Source organism: Anopheles stephensi, chromosome 3 (assembly GCF_013141755.1).
Source record: "Anopheles stephensi strain Indian chromosome 3, UCI_ANSTEP_V1.0, whole genome shotgun sequence".
NCBI lineage: Eukaryota > Metazoa > Arthropoda > Insecta > Diptera > Culicidae > Anopheles > Anopheles stephensi.
The window spans coordinates 68028850-68049999 of NC_050203.1; the positions used below are offsets into that span (position 1 = coordinate 68028850).

Below are 21150 nucleotides of genomic sequence, written 5' to 3' on the forward strand. Positions count from 1 at the left end.
GATCAATATTTGAGTAAGTCGTAGCCGATCGGTATGTAGGTTTTTCTGACGGGAAAAAAACGATCGACGATGCTGGGTTTTTGGCAGAATATTCATACTACTGTCTTAAAATTCTGATTTTCAAAAACGTAGGCTGGAAGTGGAAATTTCCTTCATTCTATCTCACGACTCGCAACAACCACTCGCTTTCAGTTTCTTCAAGACTGTGATTATCCACCTTTGGGGAAATCCAACCACAGATAGCTAGACAGCTCGGCGATAATGGCGTTTAAGCCTAAAAAGAGATGATAAATGAAGGTTCGTAGTGCGCAACACGTTGCTCACACCCAATTCCAAATATTATTGTGTCAATTGGTTTATGTTATTAAAACTTTTGTAGTTCGGTTCGTGAAACACCGAACTCAAAACATGTCAAGCTGGTACAACAATTCCAAGAACCACACTAACATACACTGATACAAAATCATCGTCAATGGAAGGGTTAGCAGCAGAGCAGTAGACACCAGGCCAAGGCTGCGATGGCGCTAAACACGTTCTGGGCAGAAATCATCGCCGGGAGGCTGCTACCTACAGCCGTCTACGAATCTACAACGTGTTTTTGTACCCATGCGCTCCTCACCCATTTCCAGGTCCAGTATGCCCACCGCTTACGAACCGTCCACGGGACCCTGAGGCGATAAGCGAACAATTTTAGCAATTGATAAGAATGTGCCGAGTCTCAATCAACAGCATGCCGCGCGACACGACACGCTCACAAACATGGAACCGATTATCGGAAGCGCCATATGAGACGCGGATTGTGTTGCTGGTTGGGTGCAACAAATCCAGACGCTGTGAATAATTGTTTAATCCAGATGCTGAAATATGCAGGGAGGAGGGTATGTGCGATGCCTTTTCCAGAACCTTCGCCAGCTCACGAGAGAGCGTGGTGCAGAATTTGCAATAAAAATTCATAAGAACAACGGGCGGATATTGACAACATTGAATGCTCCAAATCTAATCATACCAAATTGAAGCGGAAGATGCAAAAACACATCGCATTTGTATGCACGAAGACTATTCACGTGCCATACCATGACTTCCGCTCTGAACTCACATGCACGCACACGCACACCCTGCCAACCACGATAAGACGCGATATTATTACGTCCACAATAGCTGCACCATTAAGGAAGGGTCCAAGTGTAAGAAAGAAGCGTCTTCGCTGCTAACTACATGCACGAAACGGACTCGCGGTGAACGGAACTGCAATGCCATAAACTAAAACCCTCTGGAACACTGAATAGCCGGGTACAGTGAAGAAATACACAGAACGAACTCGTATCGGTCATCGAGGCAAAAAAAAATGAAGCAAAATCTCGTCCAGCAAATTGATAGGCATTTCCATCGCAGGTGAGTCATGCCTGCTTTCCGTTTTTGGATCACCATGATGATGTATGGTGGCAATTCATTCGCGAGGGTAGCTCATAAATTATTAAAATTATATGCACCGGACCGAACCCCCACGCGAAGCAGCTTCGCTGCGTGCTCCAACAATCTTGATGCATGCGTTAATGTGAAATGCAAACATTATGCAAAGCTCGTCGAACGAACGGTGCCGAAAGCCCCAACAATATGTGTCCACGTGTGGAACATCCTGAGCGTACTGGTGGAAAATATTCAAGGTGAATTACTTTGGACGTTGGCGACGATTTATTAATGCTCGAACTAAGATTAAAGTGGTTAAATTGTAATTATTTAATGTTTTATGCAAGGATTAAATAATGTTTTAGAGTGGCTTGTAGCGCACGAATCTAGCAAATTCTAACACGCCAGACTGCTAGGCTTAAATTTAACGAGCATCGAAGCTAACAAAAGCGGTACTGGAGGTTTTAGCCTCAGTTATGAAACAACTTTCAAATTATTATTTTTAAGCTATATTCCGTTATCGTTTAGCATGCAATCAAAAAGCACACACTCATTTCTCCAATGCTAAATCTATAACATTAGCTTTTTTAAAACCGGTTTAGAGGACTGTCAACATTAAGGTTCTTCTATTTTTAGCGCAATACTCCGTTCCACATTGACCGAAGAAACAAGTGGGGTAAGTGACGGTATGAGTCAAATAAAAGCTCTCCCCAGTAGTCTGCTGCTTCATCGGCTTTCAGCATAACCACCAGCAGACAGCAATCGTAATGGGCCATAATCTACCATTTTATTGGTACTGTGTCACGCAGTCATGTACATAAGGTTCGAAACAGGTATCTTAAAGCTTCCACACACACACACAACATGCTGGGTCGTTAGAAAGACAACAAAATAAGCAGCTAGAAGCAAACGCACACGCATAAACCGGATTACGGGCTTCAAAAAGCTACTGACCACTCCAGGCATCTGGCGTTGCAGCAAGCCTTCACAGTCCAGTCCCCCCTGGCTGGCAAAACAAGCAAGCATAATGAGTTCAAACAGCTACGTGCTACGGTACTCGTGTGCAAACCGGTTTACAATTTTGGCAAACCGAAATCGCGCTAGACCATGCCCTGTTGTTTGGCAAAGAATAGATCCTTCTTCTTGGCGATGGAAGTCTTTGTGTGGCTCCACCACATAAAGCCACCCATTGGGCAAAGAGCGGTGGAGAAAAACTTCCAACGAAATAAATGGCAAGCATTTTGAACTTCAATTTGGTTCGCTGCGATGGGCAAGAGGGGCAAACCAGAGCTGGAGCTAGTGCAGATGAAACTGCTTGTAAGCAGCGCTAGTGAAAATATTGGTCAACATCACGCTCGATAGATATGAAATTGTGCAAATCGAGAGAACAAACATCCCTCTGTTTTATTTGAACAATTTATCAAATTAAGTAAAACGGCCAATAAACAATCCACATGGAAATTCCACACGTTGAAGAAAGTGCTACTAAACACCGAATTTAATTTTCTGCACGATCGTGCTCTGAACTGCACAACTACTCATTAACACTTTATCGGTCCGTTGACACGCTCTTTTTCAGTCGGCCAGTGGTGATCCGTCGTAGAGAAAGAGAATAATGTAACAACTGGGCTGAGTCTACAAATGTTCAAGTTTCCGGGAGCACAACTCCAGCACAAGATTATGCGCCAAGCCTAAGATCAAAATTTCAAGCAAAAGGCTTTGTCTGAATCTTCTCCTATTTTTACTTCTTTGTTTCTACCACCCTGAGAGGTATTAGGGGTCTATATCAAGTGTATACCTGAAATGATTTCGGCTACTAGTCCCTAGACCTTAATATAAAGCTTTTTGTTTGAGCATGCAACCTTGGTACTTAATATGTTGATATGCTGAAGAACTCCAAATAAATTCGCAATCATATTGTAAGTTTTTAAAGAAAATTCTGAAAATTATTAATATGTCCGCTTCAACGAATATCAACAGAGTTCGATAGTTCCGTAAATTGCAACCTCTGCATAAGACTGCATCTTCTTACCCCGCATCGCTGCACGTTACGTTACAACCACCCGTTTGCTACACACCCTCTAGCGTGCGTTTACCTTTCAGCCAAACGTAAACAACACGCGCAAACGCAACAACGTCAATATACCCACGACGGCAAACACCACGAGAAGACAATATTTTTATTCAGGCATAGGGAAAAATCTTCCCGCTCGGTACACGGGCCCGGCACTCGTTCGACAGCTTATCAGGGTAGGTAGCGGCTGAGCTAGGTAGCGATGCAATGAGATTCTTTGCTCAAGTTGAGCGAAAGGCGACGCGATCGCAGTGCAGCTAAAAGAATGTCCGAACGGAGTTTGTCTCTCGCGCTCTCGCCAATACAGCAGCAACGTGGGGGTTGTTTCTTATCACACTTTCAGTTCGCCCCTCCGTTTAGCTAGCCAGCCACCATCCGAGATCAGGCGCGAGATTCATTGGCCGTAATCGAAGCGAAACGCGTGCGCCCGCTCGTTCGCAACGGAAAGCAACAAACGCCATTTAATTGACATTTGCTGGGAACGTGCAGGGGGGTGCCGTAGAGGCACGGACCGTGTAGGTTGTGAAGCAGGTTTTTGACGCCCCTATCGCGGGCCAAGTTTCCTCACCACACAGTAAGGAGAGCACTACACACTACTATCATTCCAGTTTTCTGTGGATGATGAAACAAACACATTATCAATGCGTCGTGGGTCGTCCCGCGGACAACCCACTGGACAAATGCAACCTTTTCGTTCTTTCTGCCTCTCACACACATACACCAAGAAAGGTGGCCAAGAGCCAAGCAGCAGCAGCTGCTCTGACTAGTGTATGTTCTAATGTTGGTTAGACGTTATTCTCCCCGATGAGCAACAACATACAGCCGCTCACAGATGTGTTGCGGCGGAAGGGGTTGTTTGCTCAGCACCAACAAAACGGTCCGAAGCATGGTTTACACCTATACACAGCACACTGGCGAACTGTATGTAAATAAGGACACTACACACACCCTCAAAGTACCTCCCAGTGACTAGCTACGACACTGGCCTGCTGTATCTTGCCCTTCCCGTACCAGCAAACAAACGTCCCCTGATCAAACGAGTTCGAGTGACACAGTGCCGGGAATTGATTCGTTTTTTTTTTCCTTGCTGACATTCAACTTGGTCACTCACCAAGGAATTAATGCATTCTAGAACGATGTTGCCCGAGCAGCAGAGCAAGAGGACAACACGTCTAGATTACTTTTCCTTTCAAAACAGTCGCCTAGCTTAACGGTCTGTACAGGTGCATCGCAGGCGATCTGGCACACTCAAGTACCGCGATCGCAGCGAGAAGATTGCAATCAGCAATGTCTTGGCAGGGCCAAACCGGGCCGCTGTGGTTTATTAGTGGTACAGAAGCGTGAGACTCAAAATAGGGACCCGACACGATTGCTGCTTAACACGTTATTTATAAATACCGACAGGCACGAAACCGTCAGCATACACACCCGGTTCATACCCGCTCGCTATCGCACCCTATCCCCATTCACCCTCTCTCAGCTTTCAGATCGCCGAGAACACCCTGCCCTGTCCTGCGAGTAGTGAAACGGGTTACAATCCGGTACAGAAGGTTAATAAAAAACCCGATTCACTAATACTCTCCGAAGTACAGCAGCACACCATCGTTGCAGTACTGTTTCAAACAGCTGAACAGTGAGAAACACCCAATACTAACGATCTTGCTCATGTGAATCCTCTTTTACTCCATGTACTCCATGAGCATGTAGCTTGATCACACTGCGCCGGAAATGCTTTTAGCATGCTTTCATGATCCGCCAGATGGCTCTCTCATTTCCAAAGCAAATCGGGGACAGATTTTAATGCAACGCTCTAGCATTCTATTCTAGACAAACACTACCCAAAGAAATTACCTCTTCTCCTTCTCTTCATCCTAGGCACTACAACCTCGAGAGGTCTCGGCCTGCCATTTTTGGCATTCTGTGGCCATTTTACCCATAGCAAGGTAGTCAGCCCTGCGTACGGGGAGACGGTTTGGATGGGAATTGAATCTCGGTCCTACCGAGTGAAGACCGTACCACCCCTAAAACACCTCGTACATGCGTTTAAAAAGACATTAGCAACATATTGCGGAATTTTAAAGTCACGCACACACGCACCAATAAACACACTTCCCATAACCTAGCATCTACTAGCAATATTTTCTACCACAAACAATACGCTAGCACCCGTGATGCCTCCCCCTTGGATCGTATCGCGATCGGTCGATCGTTTGTAATTAATGCCTTTAAACGATTAACTGATGACGTTCGCATAAATTAACATCGGTAAGTTGTACCCTCCAGTAAGGTTCTCGTGGGTTGTAAGTTGTAAAACGTATCGGAGCATTGTTGATTTTTACTGTTCAATTAGGAGTAGGAAGTACAGAAAAAATGCGTATCGCTATTCTGGTACAAAATAATCATTGCGACTAAGCAGAACGTTTACAAAAGTAAATAATTATCTAAACAATTGAGCATATATACTTATTTTAAAAATAAAAACGTTTTCTTTGGAAGCGGTAGAATCAGGTAATACTTTTGATTTATATCCTGAGACCTGAAAAGCTTTATTGCTAAAATGATTATACATGAATGAACTTAAAATGACTTAAAATGAAATAGATAGTCACAATCCAACATGGGTAACAGGTAGACCTAGTTGCAGTTTTGAGTGCCTGCCTGAAATTGTTTTAAACTTTGATCGTACTTTTCATTTTTATACCATTTCCCAAGACAGAGTACCCGCAGTTGACGCGAAAGAAAAAGCTCCCGATCACCAAACTTAAACATTTGTAGCCATACGAATGAAAAGGCTCTCACCCCCAAATACCCTTGCTAAGCAAATATCAAGTCAACATTTGGCTTTGGATAAATGCTGTGACACTTTGACGATCTTTTTAGGACTATCGGAATTCTGGATTCAGGATCCGGGTGATACAAAGAGTATGTTCTTGTTCTATTTTTTCTCCAAAACCCCGCCTTAATATTAGTTAGTCAATTAATCGATCGAATCAATCATCAATCGCAATTCAAGAACCTTTTTTAATATTTTGGCATTCAAATAGATCGTATTGCTAAATTACTATTTTTTCAGTTTGAGCACAAAACAATTATTCCAACAACCTAAAAAGCTTATTTATCTCTTCTTGATTTACCGAACTGCTAGTTTATGGTACAATTTTCAATACAACGTAGCCGTATAGTCAGCCCATTCTACGATGCAATGGCCCAAATTTGATTCGATACCCGCTCCTGCCGTGTGAAGACCGGTACCGCTACCGATTCAGCCTCCGGACCACTCCCAACCACTCAATTTGTTTATCTCTATTAGAGAAGTCAGTCTCCTTATCAATGAATGTAAGTGACACTGACGACGTCATTAAACGCTTTTCCATTCGTTGCAGACTCATAATTGAAACAATGGCGCTGTTTCACAAAAGAAAATTCATTCCAACACACACACACACACTCAGACAAACACACACGATGTTCAAACCCCTTATGCACTCAAACACATATTCCAATGCTACCGTATATGCATCACCTCTTCCTACAGATGATGAGAAGTGGTGGTTGGGCATTGGAGAACCAACCGAAACAATCAAACCAAACCAACAAACGGTCCAAAAAAAAACAAAAGAATAAACAACAACAAAACAGAAAAGGAAAACCTGGACGGAAGATCTTATCCGGGAAAAACTGCCTACCTTCGACGTGACGTCCAACACTTCCCGCATGATCCGCTCGAACTCGGCCGTCTCTTCCGCCTGCTTTTGCGTGTGTAGTGCAATCTTCTCGCTAAACTTTCTCGGGTTCGCCATTTTCGGCCGCTTTTCCTGCTTGCTGCTGTCGGATGAATTTCCACCGCCCGGGCACTATTTTCCTGCTGCCGGTTTACCGCGTGCGCTACACGCACGTGTGCGTGTACCAAACGTGTCGCTTCTGTGTTTGTCACACTTCGCTCACTGTTATTGTTGCCGTTTCACTTCCGCTCACACGCACACAAACCCACACTCACAAACACACACATACACATGAACGTGGTAGGCTTTTCCTCGATGGGGTGTTTTTTTTTTTTTTGCTGTACGTTTAGCTGTCGATTTTCCACAATTTTCCACACCCAACAGCAGTACACTTTGTGTGAGCGTGTTGCTTTGTGCGTGTGTGTGACGCAGCTATTGTTGCAACAGCATGGTGACGACCATGCCGTGGCTACTCTTGTGGCCAACAACACAAAACAAAACGTAAAACAAACCAACTGACCTCCTGCTGTTGTCGGAGGGGAAAAAAACCAATCAAGACTTTTTTCTACTTTTTTCGTTTGCAACACTTTTGCTTCACTTTCGATCCATTTTTCGTCGCTACACTCACAAAAATTCACCACACACGCGCGCACACACACACACTACAAGACGCACTTGGCGTATATATGCTTCTCGGGGAAAAAGCTCAAGAAGCTCACATCCGTTGTTTCTCCTTTTTTTTTGCTTCTTTTCGCAGTACAACACTCATGCACCCGTGTGGAAAACTTCTGTGCACTGTGGGGTATAATTTTTCCGCAACTGCAACCGAAGAACACTGCCGCTTTTACTGCTGCTGCACCACAGTTCGGTTCTCGATGCCGGCGGCCGGGTTTTCATTGCCACAATGCTAAAGAGGAAGGTGAAAATGAATGCTTTATTTGTTAATTCTTCGTCACCACCAGTTGTTTCTAGCCTTTTTTCTTCTCGCGGAATGCCGAAATGATTGCAGCATTCAGCAACCGAGCACCAACTACTAGCGCGCACACACACACTCAATGGAAGCTGCTGGCGAACGGTTGTGTTAATCGTGAAAATCGCCTGCTTTGTTTTCCCATCCGGTAACGTTCTCGACGGCATAATGTGTTACCCACTGCACCCGTCTCCCAGTAGGCCACCCTCATCACGCGCGGGTTGCGATGCAAAAGTTTACTTTTCCGACAAAAAAACCACCCCTTTTCTTAAGCTGCACGCTCTTGCTCTTTTTCGCTCACCTTATCTCTCCCTCTCTCGCTCTCTCTCTCTCTCTTACGGACGATCAACGTCGAGGCTTTTGGAGGACACCATCTGTGTGAGCACAGACGACGGTTGCTGGCTCTCTTGGAGACTTTTCTAGTGCATGCTGTGCGTGTGTGTGTGTAAGTTAGTACTTCACAATCGACGGATGTTCTGAAGCGGAGGAAAATTTAATCTTCACAACCAAAGCAAGACTTGCATTTAGCAACCAGAATACGCATTTTGTTTAAGCCGGAGAGTGCCCGAACTCAGTTGATATCTCAATCAGCTGATGGTGTGCAAAAAACTAAACCCCCCAGCGTCTTTACTGGCTGGGTCATCCGGTATCATTCTCATGACATGACCAACCGACCCGAAGCCTGATGAGTTTTAGATCGCTGCACGATGGGTGAGACAACTCATACAACTTGTAGGGCTCGTTATTGTAGCGATTTCTCTGTTGTTCCCTTATTGACTCATTGAGGGTGCCACCATCCTTCAGAGCTTCTTCATCTCAGCTAAGAAGGAATATAGTCCCAGCTTCATCCTACGCGACTAATTATAGTCCAGAGAAATACGTCTTATCAAAAACTGATAACTACACTCACGCAATCTATCTTCGCGACTTCTTCTCCTGTGGCACTAAACCTTCGACTGCAGACTTCCTTGACTTGATTTTACCCATAGCTGGATAGGCAGTCCTGACGTGTGAAGTGTTATGCCGCTAGCTCCTTGGGCACTGGGACCAACCTAAGCACTTTACCAGGATTTGTTTGAAAGATTTTGAACTGCGATGCCTTTGACAGTTGGTAGTAGTACTTAAAGATTCTCTCTCTTTCTCTCTCCACGTTGGCGTTGTACACTAATCTTGCTGTCCGCGGATCATTTTGCCACACGATTCCCAAACGTGTTACGGTACGGAAACCTTACGAATGCAGAAGCGCAACAACATCATCGTAAATAGAAAAATGTCAGTGGACGTTCCCCACAGCTCCTTGATCCGCTAACATCGCGTGTGTGTGTGTGTGTGTGTGTGTGCTCAAAAACGATGTTGACGTTTGTTGTTGACCATTGCTATTGCAGCTTCCCGCCTTGCGGTTGAAATTAAATGGAGACGCAAAACGCTCGACCTCCAGGTCCAGGAAAACCGCGTGCCCTAACTCCCTATTCGACGGGAATGGAAAGTGCATCCATGTGGGCTCTCTCGTTGCAAGATTTAGGTTTGGGCTTGGGATCGCAAGAGTCCAAGATCGTAGTAGCAGGGAAAAAGGAAAAACATATCACCGCGATTGCACAACCCGCACACACATACCAGCAAACCAGAAACCGCGAGTTCGATCTCGCGCGCTCTTCAAGACGCGCACACACACACTCACTCACATGCACACGCGCGCGCAGTTGTTCACATGCAGCAGCACGTCTTTTGGAAGTAGGTGCCTCGAGGCAACGATGTTGTGTTCCCGCTTGCGCTGTATTTTGGTCGGGGCGGTTGAAATAACTACTACTTTAGCTGCGAGCAGGCCCTGCGTATATCTCGCGCGCACCGTCATTAAAATCTTCGCACACACGCACACACACACACACGTCGGTGGGGGGGGTTGGTTGTGTGTTGACCTAAGCAAGCAGCTGGTGCTGGGCTGTAGGGTAGTGTGAGAGCGAAACTGCTACTACTACGCGGATAGCGCGGCAATCTAGAAGAAAGGCAGGTACAGCGAAATCGAAGTGAAGCAAAAACGGCGATCTAATCCCAATATAATTTTCAAAAGCGATTCCTACCGCACACTCGCATGATGTACCTCGCGTGTCGATGCGAAAAGCGTGCGAAAGGGAGAGCGTCCGAGCGTATTGGATCGAGTGAGAAAGGGAATGCGCGAGTAGTAAGAGAGCGTGAGAAAGAGCGAGACCCGCGAGGGATGGTGGAAACGGTGAAGAAAAACACACAAACCCCACACTGATAGCTGATAACACAGCGCACCCAGTGTGTAGGAAATCGAACGAATTATATTATTGCTGCGATGTACAGCCGCGCCGCGGCCGAAAAGCTACACAATTCTTTCCATTCTTTTCCACCGCCACATACCATCATTTCGTGCGTTTCAACTCTCGCAACTCTCCCGCTCGCGCAGTTTCTTCATCGGTTCGCAGAGCCACAGCAGCTATAGCACGGATCCATCCATACACACACGCGCACGCACACTTCTGCGCTCTCGCGATGTGGGAAGTGGGAGGCTATTTTTCTACGCGTTTTCCTGTATCGGTATTTTTTTTGCTTTTCATCCCGTTGCCTTTTCGCCAGCTCGTATTACACCGTTTTTCACCCCGCTATTGTAGGGAAAAGGCGATGGCGATAAATAAAAACCTGTAACATATTTTTTCCCTCATACGTTGAACTTCGGGAATTGGGAAGAAAATTGCTAACACTCCCAAGTTATCTGGTCACCCCCAGAACAGTGCGATTGCGATTCGATTAGAAATGAAATAGGAAGGCAACTCTCCACTTTATTGCAGCTAGCAAATGAATAAGAGCAGAAGGCCTAGACGTAAGTTCGGCTGGTTACCATGAGGACAAATGTATATTGACTTCAGGATGGAATGTCGAAACACGCTGCCCGATGCAGGGAACATTACTTTGCTCCATGAATGGAAACGTTATGCAGCACAGCACAGCACAGTTTTCTCAGCTCGAGCATTTTTTTTTTTGCACCACTGATTTTCCTTCTTCGAATCGAAACCAGCAAATCACATTCGCAAGGTTCACTGAACAGGCTTACCGTGAGCACAACACACACTCAAACGCGCAGCAAACGATGGGATGTTTTCCGTTTTCGTAAGTTGTAACTCGAATTTTCCTCCCAACTTGGTGGGGTTTGTGGGCTATTTACGTAGCTGTAAAATTTTACTGTTTAGGAAATAGTTTTGCTGTTTTCACAGTTGAAGCGGATCTTTGACAGTGGAGAAAGAGAGCAAGAGAGCAGCACAATTCACACACTACTACAGGTACTGGTTGCTGTCAGAGCACAGGCGAACAAAGTGAGATGCACTGGTGGGCTCGCCAGGTGGTCATGATGGCTGACAATTTAGAATCGCAAACATTTTTAATATTCCTTGTGTGTACTAAAATATCTTGCGAATTACTAACCGATAAAATAAGGTTGCGATGATATTGTATGAGCGCTTTTTTGCATAATTTAGGGTAAACGATGGGAATTTACTCCGTTTCAAATTGGCAAAGTTGAATAATCAAATCGTATCGTATTGTGTTTATGCTTTGCTCTGGGAACGGTTTGATTTGATCAATGATTTGCATGCACCTTCGAACAAAGGTAATGTACATCGCTGTTATATTTCAGGAGAAAAGAGTTCTTTTGCAGCTGTCGCCACACAATGCAATCGCTTACAAACAGTGAAATTTCTATAAAATTTAGGATTTTTTTTCATAATTCGGCATGTGTGTGGAAGCATCTAAAAAGAGGAATAAGCACAATAGAACGCTTTTACTTGTATTTCTCATTTCGCTTCCCGGCAAACAATTCGGATCAGTTTGTAGGTGAGGGGTATGTAGAAATCGTGCGAAAATGGGTGAAACTCGTGGGGGGCAATCTCGCTCGGGCGAACTAGCTGTTTTGCTCGTTGCAGCGCATTCGCTGTGCTGTCTTTGAATGTGTGCGTGCGTCAAAAGCGAGCAAAACGCCGCTGTGTCAAAAAATGTGTAAACAAACTCAGTTGGAGTTCAGAAAAGTAAACATGCGCAATCCGCTTGGTTATGTGCAAAAATTCGTGAAATAATCTAAATATTCTTTATTTTGAACAGATCTTACTTATTACCGATATGTGCAGTGCCTTGGAATAACAAAAATTGCTTCAAAAAAGCTGTGTGTGTGGCTGATACTCTAGCATCTTTCCATGTGTGTAAACAACGCCAAGAGTATTACTGTTTTGTGATCATCATATTTCATTCGGATTGCACATTACCGGGCAGAAAAAGGTAACGTATTGTTTTCCATACTACTGTGTTCATAGCAACGCATACTGTTATTTCATTTGCGCTAATATTACACCTTGTTTAACCTATTTTTTTCCTACCTCCACCCATAGCTTCAAGCAACCAATTTTGTACAGCATCCGCACGCTGTATGAAGGTGTAAAACAAATTTTCATCTGTAAGATGCTCTTCAAACCTGTCCAGTGACTCTTCGTTGCTTATATATTGCATCGGGATGGTTTGAGCATGGCGTCGCACGCCTTTCATCGGGTGTATTGTGGCCACTACCGCAGCCGTTTGGGCAGTTCAGGCATCCAGTTTTAATAATGAACATTGTGAACCAAAATCGTGCCCAGGACAAGTTCTTTTTGCTTGAATTAACTCTGTGTTCTTATTTACATGAATAGATACGGTTGACGGATGAATGCTGCTTGCTGACGACTGCTCTTCGTGAAATGTTGATCCCGGTGATGAAACACACGGTTCCGGTGTCATGCTTGGTGACGGCTGACGGGATCCTTGATGCACGACAGTCGTTTTTGCCGGTCGCGCAACGTCATGCGCGCATGAACCAGCAGCTTAAGCAACAGACGATTTCGGCGTCGCACTTGTAGTCGGCTGCGATCCTTGCATTTGTTCGTCAAACGATCCTAACGATCACGGAATGCCATCCACGGATCCAGCAGCGGGAATGACCGATGGAACCAGCACCGGGGGCAAGAGACGGTTCCGACGTCGGTCTTGATGACGTTCGCGGTCCAAAAACACGGACGATCGCGCCTGTGGAGCATAATACAGCCCAAGGCAGTTGTTGCAGTGCAAAAAGGCGCCCTTTCTTTGGTGGTTCCGACATTATATTTTGGCAGAAATAATCAATCGTTTTATTATTTTTTATGTAAGTATGATAATAATTTGATTCATTGTCATGCACTTAATCTTACTTACTTTTATTTATTTATTTTTCAGGTGAAACTGCTGAGTTGTATTTGAATGCTGCTTTGCGGTTTGAAATCTCGATGTTTATGTTTTCAGCTGTGAATTTCAATAAAGGGTAACAATCACACGCACAATGCCACATTCATGCTAGATGACACGCACACACTGAAAGAAATCGCGACGAAACAGCCAAGGGGCGAAATTGAAGAAATGGGCGAAAAGTTGTCGAAATTTGAAAATCGTCATAAAACGCGTCTAAGTGATGGCTTTTATGACGGATTTTTGCTTCGGGATTTTTCCCCCATTTCGCTCGATTTCTACATACCCCTGGTCCTCAATCGTGCTAGCCGGGTTATTTCATGTCCTAGAGTTCCTCTTGCACTTTGCGCTGTCACTTTCTCACGCTTTGTTATTGTTTCAATATGCTACTTGGGAAGTGGACGTTTCAGTGTGTGAGATTTTTCATCGGGCTAGCTGCGTCAGAAAGAACGTCATCGTCGCAAAACATGCTTTTTTGCGTAAGAAATTCGTACCTGCGGGTGTTGGAAGTAAATTGCGCTTTCGAGGAAATGCTCTTCACTCATCATCCGTTTCTAACAGCAAATCAATGAGTTTCGTAGGCTGCAATTGTTTAAAATCAGTACGATGCGAAGAAACCACCGAGTGCGATGCAAAATCTGTTAAACTGATGCGGAAAGGCACACAGACTAATTAAGTGATTGAATGGTGGCTGTCATTAGTTTAGGCGAAGAAAAGGTTGTCCGAATTGTTTTTCCGATTTGCTCATGACACCGGAGGAGTGATGGCTACCCGACGACCACGCGTAAAAGTTGCGGCAAATCTTAGCATTCGCCGGCCACCGAAAGCGAATACGGCCAACGTTGCCGTAGAAGCGATCAAGCAGGAGAGTGCACCGTCAGAGCCGGTCAAGGAAATCGATGTGGCTAACGCTGCCACACTGCCTGCACAATCAAACAATGCAGTACCTGATGCGGATGGGCAAGGCGGCACGTGTTCGGCCCTGAAGCCGGACGCACCGTCTGAAGAGCCATTCCAGGAGTTTAAGCTGCCCAGTATGTGTTTGTTCATATCGGTACATGTTTTTAGAGCCAAACCATTATCTATATTCACCTGTATTTCTTTTCTATAACAGAACCGGTAGACGATGTCGTGAAGCCCGCCCATCTATCATCCAGCCCATCCAGTTGCTCCGAACCAAATGCAAGCTTGCCCAACAATGTCCCGAACGGCGAGGAACCAACGTCCCCACGCAAACAGGACACGCGGCCCACGTTCACGCTACCGTTAGCACGCAAAAGAAATCGCACCGAGTCACTCACATCGAACAAATCGCTTCCGGAAGGAGTGACCGTCAACAAGGTCACCCGGAAAGTGGCAACCAAGCAGGAAGAATCGCAGCGTACGCTGGACAATAAAAAGGAGATCCGCAAACGGTTAACTAACATCGAGAATGTGGACAAACAAAACTTGACCATGTTCGACATGATTTACTACAACCCAGTGAACAATCCGATGGCACCGCCTGCGCTGAGCAAGCGCGGTTCGCTGGAAAATATTCCCAAAAGTGTCGACGGAGGTCGGGAGAGGGAGGGTGGGCGTAGCCGAAGCGTAAGCAAATCACGCTCACCGACACCGGTCCCGTCCGGATCGATTACGGTGCCGGCTCCGAAACCGGCACAGGCTCCCCCGGTACAGCTAACACCCCAGCTGAAGCTGGGCCCGAACGGGGAAATGATACTCGACGAAGCTAGTCTAGTGATAGAAAATGAGCGCGAGAGAGAAATGCGCGAAACGCTTGCCAACACGGACATCGTGTACCAGGATGAGTTCAGCGGCAGTGAGTGTCGGCAGTTTGTGGGTGGGTAAGGAAGCGGCCATACACCGACTAACGGCTTTCCCGATTTCGATTCACAGATTCCGGCTACTATAGTCGCAACAGGCGGACCAAGGAATGGGACAGTAGCGAAACGATTCGCTTCTATCGTTGCCTGCATACGGTCGGTACCGATTTTTCCATGATGTTGACAATGTTTCCCCAGCGCTCACGCCGTGATCTCAAACTTAAGGTAGCGACGGCAGGAAGCCGAACCCCCCCCCCCACCCCCGCCCCTTTACGACCAGCCTAGGTAACAAGCAAACGTTGTTGTTTCAGTTTAAAAAAGAAGAACGCCTCAATCTGCAGCTGGTGAACAAAGCGCTTCAATACCCCAATGAGTTCAATGTGGAACAGCTGAAGCAACAGTTTGCGGATGAAGATGAGCAGCTCGAGAGGCAAAGGCAGGCAGAGAAGGAGCGCAAACTTGAAGCGTTAAAAACGCAGCAAAAGGAGCAGCTTCAGAAGAAGTACTATCTTTCCCCATATAACCAAGCGCCTACCTCCATTGCCATAGCCAAGCCTAACGTGTTTTTGTTTTGCCATTTCTTTTTCTTTTAAGATTACTGCTGCAAATGTCCACCAACAGCAATCCTCAGCGAAAGCTCAGCAAATCGGAACGGGCGCTAGTGGATGAGTCGGAAGCGTTAGGGCCGGAAGTGCTGAAGCGGCCGAAGCGTAGAACCGCTGAGGTGAAGAAACGGTCTGCTGTGAAACCGGCCGTTACGCTTCCAACCGATCTTGCCACCGTGAAAGAGGAGCAGCATCAGCAGCAGCAGCAGCAGCAGCAGCAGCAACAGTCCGAAGAGCAACAATTGGAAAGCTTAACCGAGACTGCGTTAAGCAATTCCAAAGAGAGTAACCAAATGATCGTTCCGCTAGATAAGACGGCTAAAGAAAGCTTAAAGATACCGAAACGTACCCCAGCGCCAAAGAAACGAGCTACAGCGAAGCTAGATGCCAGCATTGTCGAACAGAAGGAGCCACAAACACGGACCGAACCTGTGCCACCTGAGAACGAGAACGATTGTAAGGCTATCGATGGGGATTGGGCAACACCAAACACCCCAATCGAGGATGTTTCTTCCACAACCATTCAATGTACCCCTGTGGCAATGGAGCATAATGCTGCGGAGCTGGCTTCTACCATGACTGCAGAGCTATCTACCGACATGCTAGAGGAGAGTGTTCATCAGCAGCCTGCAACCGTTACTAATGGCAACAGCGCGCCTCATACTATGATTCCCGACCCAACGTTCAGCAATGCTGCAGCAGATGAAAATGGAATTGCAAGCACTGAAATGCCGTCGAAATCCCCATTGCTGGATACGAACGATGCTGAGCAGGACAGCAGTCTGCTAGTAGTGATGGAAAGCCAGAAAAACACTTCTGTGCCACGAAAAGGTGCAAAGTCCTGGAAGGGTCACCAAAGGCATAGACGTTCGTCTCAGAAACGGCTCACCGCCAAACCGAACCGGTCCAGAACGGGCGCTTCGAAGGCGATTGAAGATCCGAGACCACCGTTACCAGATTATAGTGTTGCGGCGATTAAAAAAGACGTTACAGAACCGGCACCGATGGCCACCAGTGCGCCATCGGTTGCGGAAGAACCGTACGATGAGCCTTATAACGTTGCCGGTCCCGAAGCTGCTCCGGGTGGACCGTTTGTCCTGTACGAGCCACCAGCAGCAACGACCTATGACAACGGGCACCTAGCGCTACCAATCGTAAAGTACCAGTGCGTGGAAGATGCGGAAGACAATGGTTACGGGGTTGCGCATGAAGAAGGCACGGGCTACGATGCTTCCGCGGTGGCCCCCTCTTCCACCGAACCCGCGGTGCTCGCCAAGCAAGATAATACGATCACTGTGATAACGCTGCAAAACTTGGACGATCAAACGCACACGACTTGCGTTCGAACGGACGATGGTCACGCGATGGAACCGACCATGATCAATGAGCTAACGCCGGTGGAGATCAAGTACGACGAGTACGAACCGGTGGATCACTTGCTGCTCGACAGTGCGGTGAAGCGCGAGCGTCCCAACGTACCGGTTAATGTGCAGATTATAAATTATCCATCACCGACGGCGGTGCCTTCTACAGCACCGATACCGTACATGGTTTACGAAAAGATGGAATATGATTCGTCCAGCGGTACGATCATCATTCCCGACCAATTTCAACCGGGTAAGCCGATGGCGAGCTTAGAACAGTCCGCACAATACGCTTCCTCCTCCGTACAGCAGCAGGACTATAGGGATGAAGCTTCACCCTCGGTGGTGTCATCGGCGACGGAGGGAGAACTTGCCGGGCAAAGCCAAGAGCAGACACTTCCATTGGCCACGCAGGATGGGTCAACCTCTCCTAAGCACGAAATGCCATTGAACCTACCGCAGCAAAACACCGACGTGAGTGTGGAACTAGGCAAGCAAGAACTGTGCAAGGTGGATGCGCTATTCGATACGGGCGCTACCCTCGAAGAATTACAGCAGCAGCAGCGGGAAGACGCAGCAAATACCGGTGAGCAGGAAGCACAGGAAGCACAGGAGGAACAGGAGGAGGAGGAGGAGGAGGAGGACGATGGTGGATTTTCGCTCGGCGATATCGATATCAATTCGCTGGTGCTGGTCGAAAGCCAGGACAGCGTGAACCCGAACAGAACGTTCTACGAAATTTACGTGTCGGATCCGGACACGGGACAGCTGAGCGAAAAGCCGCTCGACGTGCCAGCGGACGTGATTGAAAGCATACGCTCGATACTGGAGTCGGGCGAGCATCGGTAACGGACGGACCGGATGTCAACTTCGGGTTAAGTAAGTAGCTATAACGTCTTGGTGCGCGTGGAAAGTGTGTTCGTGCGGGGGGTTTTTTTTTTGCATGCATGGCCGTTGTTGAATCGTAGCATTTATCAAATAAAGCAAGTGTTTTGTCGTTTGAAAATAACAATGTATTTCGATGTTGGTTTTATGAATTAAAAGATTAAAAAGAAAAGTGGCATTGCTACCAACGGATTCCACCTGTCCATAGGCAGGCCAGCCTACTCTGATTCCGGTTCAAATTTAACAATTGAGAAACCTGGGCCGGCATCATCGTTCGGAAATCTTTTGCCTGGGCCGGTAAGGTACACCAGAGTGCCTCCAGTCCGGACACTCTGAGACCGTACAGATACCTCGCTTTTGTTGAGGACGTATCTGACTACTTGAGGTAGTTGAATCTACTTATAAGTAAGTATTTAAGTCTTTTTCATTATATGGCTGGCAGATTAAATATGTATCTCTCTCTCTCTTTTTTCATTTTGATTTTTTTTAAGAAATGGGCTTATGTGCTCTTGTGTTCCAAACTCCTCCTTTTTTGGAAAGGTTTTTAGGTGGTTGCAATAAAAAAAACGATGACCACCGTCTAATAACTTGCAAATTCGTATAATCGCCATTCCTTGATCGGCTCAAGATGGTGCGTTTCGACGCGCGTACAGTTCCACACCCGGTACAGGTTGTGAAACCGCAGCCCATCGAACGGCGTCGAGGGGCGATACGACTGCGGCAGTCCAAGCGCTTTCGCAATCCGTGCCAGGTGTGTGTACACCTTTTGAAACAGGAAAGCCAACCGGAAGGCACGGGCAATCAGTCGCTGCGGGTACGGTTCCTCCGCCGGATCGAACAGTTCGTGCGTATCCTGATAAGCGATCAGGAGCAGCAGATCGGCTTCGAACATGCGTATCGCACCGGTGCGACGCAATCGATAAAGGGTCAGTACGGTTAGCAGAAGGGCCGGCGGGATGTCGTTCGATTGCTCCTCCCGGGTAAGCAATTCTTCCGAACAAACCCAGCGCAACAGCTGCAGCTTGCGTGGCAGCAGTGAGGACAGCAGGTTTGCGTCTTTCGAAATCAAATCCTTCACCTCGGGTGGTGTAACGGCTTGCGGGTATGTTACCGGTACGGTAACGAAGGTATGCGGTTCTTCGTGGTTACGCTTCACCACCACCGTCATGTGGTTTCGTTCCGGCTGGTAATGATACAGCAGGATACCCCCGATGCGGGCAATCAGTGGTTCAATGATCTCGTAATAGTTTGTAAACTCGGTCGTACGGTAGTCGAAGAAGAAGAGCGTACAGTTGAACGGTGCTCCGGTAAGTACGGTGTGCGCAAAGCACTGTTCTGCCTGCAACAAAAACCCGAACCGGTCGTTCGCTGCCGGTGTGCCTCCTGCAGTCGGTGCATCCTGAAACGCATTAAAGGGAATAGACGTTATAGCGAAGCGGGTACGTAAGCCGGCTAGTGCGCGGGATTGAGAGACGTACGATTTGATAAAATGCGACACTTTGTCGAAACCATTCGAATGCTTCGGTTGGCATACGCCGGTTCTTATACACCCGCCCCAGTATGCCGTTTACCGTGCTGGCTTGCAGATCCTTCGTGATCGGCATCGAGCGCACATAGTCGGCCAGCTTGTAAAACTTGCGGTGGTGTGGACCGAGACCGTTCAGGAATGGTTCCAGCTCGTCATACTTGAAGAAATCCGTTCCGGCCAACGTTGCCCACACCGCCATCTGTTGCCATTGCAAGCCAAGCGTACGCAGCAATGCCTGCCTGTTGTAGGCTTGTGCGACCAGCGTCGTTAGATTGATACGGTTCGCGTGCCACAGCTGCCAGTTGCCCTCGAAGATGAGAAAATCCGTATCGTGCGTTATGATCGCCAGCGCGCCATGTTTCGTAGCGAAGATTGCCAGCGCCTGGTCGCACTCCATTTCCGTCTCAATGACCACCTTACCGTGCCGTTTGGCAACTCGCCGCAGCTTCAGGCACGTGTTGGACGGTATGTTATGCTCAAACTGGGCGGCCACCCTTTCCAGCGGTACGCGTGCATCGATCGCATCAATGATGTCGAGCATCCGGTAGTACTTTTCATTCTGCCGGGTGGTCCACGTCTCGTACTTGTTCGCCTGCAGTTTACCATCGTAGAAAAACACCAGCTCGGCACCGGCATCGGTGAGGCGCTTGAAAAAATCGCCGGCCGTTCGTTCTATCCGCCGAACCTGGCTCCCACACAGCAGGCCGCGCACATCGGAACAAAACAAGCTGAACATTGCCATCAGGTCGATCACAACCAGCGGTGGCGGCGATTTGCCCGCAGCCTGCTTCGCATTCCTGCAAGACGTGCACAGTGTTTTAGCAAGGTCGGAAAGCAAACTACTAATGTGTGAGCACTTACTGAATTTCCCGTTCCATTCGAACGCTATAAGTACCGTGCGACACCTTCTTGTCCATAAACGTTTGCAGATGTCTGACTCCCATTTCGAGTTTTGTTTGTTGTGGGTTTTACTGTGGTGCCGGTAATAGCTGAAAGGAAAGTGTTTTCAACCGAACTGGCTCACTCGCTACAACTTACAAAGTACAGTCTTTACCCGAGATCCGCCGTTCTCAACTTACGCGGATTCGGAGGTACGGAGATACGAGATTAAGTTGCAGTTTTGAAACTTCATTGGAACCTGCACAGGTGAATTTGATCTCTTATTATGCAGTACGATAAACGATAAGGTCAAGCAATATTCGAGTTACGCGGAAACTCGTGATACGCGGATTTTGCTGGTCCGCTTTATCCGCCTATCTCGGATACAAACTGTATTTTGAAGTTTACTTTTATTTATGTTTTGGCGATAAGCGAGCCCTGCACTGCTGGTGCCCGATAAATGTACTATATACACGAGATATTGACGTTTTTTTAATTGCATGAGTATTCGTATCGTGCAAAGTATTCTGTTGTATTACGCACTTTGCACTAGCTCAATATAGCCCTCGTGGCAAATACACTTTTAAGGGATTTTAGAATAACTCTTCTACTCCACCCAAGGCAACGGTAAACT

At 47.0% G+C, this 21150-nt stretch overlaps 3 protein-coding genes and 1 long non-coding RNA gene across 19 annotated transcripts in view; 2 read left to right on the forward strand and 2 right to left on the reverse strand.

Moving 5' to 3' along the window:
* Window positions 1–11636, reverse strand: part of LOC118512701 (probable serine/threonine-protein kinase DDB_G0267686) — a 35390-nt gene extending 23754 nt beyond the window's left edge. For 2 of the 14 annotated variants that reach the window (XM_036057528.1, XM_036057523.1), the window contains exons 1-2: window positions 11247–11636; window positions 7168–8110 (exon numbers count right to left, since the gene is read on the reverse strand). In XM_036057528.1, the coding sequence (XP_035913421.1) occupies window positions 7168–7281 (114 nt within the window). In that variant the 5' untranslated portion in view covers window positions 7282–8110; window positions 11247–11636. Of the gene's footprint in view, window positions 1–7167; window positions 8111–9787; window positions 9953–11033; window positions 11187–11246 lie in introns of those variants that run through there. The other 12 variants (XM_036057527.1, XM_036057533.1, XM_036057529.1 and 9 more) reach the window with 11 other exon arrangements.
* A 371-nt stretch (window positions 11637–12007) lies between these two features.
* LOC118512704 lies at window positions 12008–13520 on the forward strand. 3 transcript variants are annotated; one of them, XR_004906339.1, is made up of 4 exons: window positions 12008–12022; window positions 12287–12460; window positions 12571–13352; window positions 13424–13520. It is a non-coding gene; the product is annotated as an uncharacterized LOC118512704 (long non-coding RNA). The 3 variants fall into 3 exon arrangements; XR_004906338.1 differs by lacking the exon at window positions 12008–12022 and adding an exon at window positions 12058–12213; XR_004906337.1 differs by lacking the exon at window positions 12008–12022 and having other exon boundaries at window positions 12059–12460.
* Window positions 13521–13854: 334 nt separating this feature from the next.
* On the forward strand, window positions 13855–18224 carry LOC118512700 (transcription factor TFIIIB component B'' homolog). The gene is made up of 5 exons (XM_036057522.1): window positions 13855–14466; window positions 14547–15251; window positions 15329–15480; window positions 15567–15757; window positions 15850–18224. Exons 1-5 carry the CDS (start codon window positions 14196–14198, stop codon window positions 18071–18073), a joined length of 3543 nt encoding a protein of 1180 aa, XP_035913415.1. The 5' UTR covers window positions 13855–14195; the 3' UTR covers window positions 18074–18224.
* On the reverse strand, window positions 18215–20890 carry LOC118512703. The gene is made up of 4 exons (XM_036057540.1): window positions 20717–20890; window positions 20499–20626; window positions 19588–20434; window positions 18215–19508 (listed from the first exon to the last, which is right to left on the reverse strand). Exons 2-4 carry the CDS (start codon window positions 20579–20581, stop codon window positions 18690–18692), a joined length of 1749 nt encoding a protein of 582 aa, XP_035913433.1. The 5' UTR covers window positions 20582–20626; window positions 20717–20890; the 3' UTR covers window positions 18215–18689.
* Between the last annotated feature and the right edge of the window lie 260 nt (window positions 20891–21150).

What these genes read in the sequence shown, in the direction of transcription:
- LOC118512700 (XM_036057522.1), top strand. Translation starts at nt 14,196, where the DNA reads ATGGCTACCCGACGACCACGCGTAAAAGTTGCGGCAAATCTTAGCATT. An exon ending in CCAGGAGTTTAAGCTGCCCA is followed by an intron (nt 14,467 to 14,546) that starts GTATGTGTTTGT and finishes TTTCTATAACAG; the next exon opens with AACCGGTAGACGATGTCGTG. An exon ending in AAGGAGCAGCTTCAGAAGAA is followed by an intron (nt 15,758 to 15,849) that starts GTACTATCTTTC and finishes TTTTCTTTTAAG; the next exon opens with ATTACTGCTGCAAATGTCCA.
- LOC118512703 (XM_036057540.1), bottom strand. Translation starts at nt 20,581, where the DNA reads ATGGGAGTCAGACATCTGCAAACGTTTATGGACAAGAAGGTGTCGCAC. An exon ending in CGAATGGAACGGGAAATTCA is followed by an intron (nt 20,435 to 20,498) that starts GTAAGTGCTCAC and finishes CACGTCTTGCAG; the next exon opens with GAATGCGAAGCAGGCTGCGG. An exon ending in GTGTCGCATTTTATCAAATC is followed by an intron (nt 19,509 to 19,587) that starts GTACGTCTCTCA and finishes AATGCGTTTCAG; the next exon opens with GATGCACCGACTGCAGGAGG.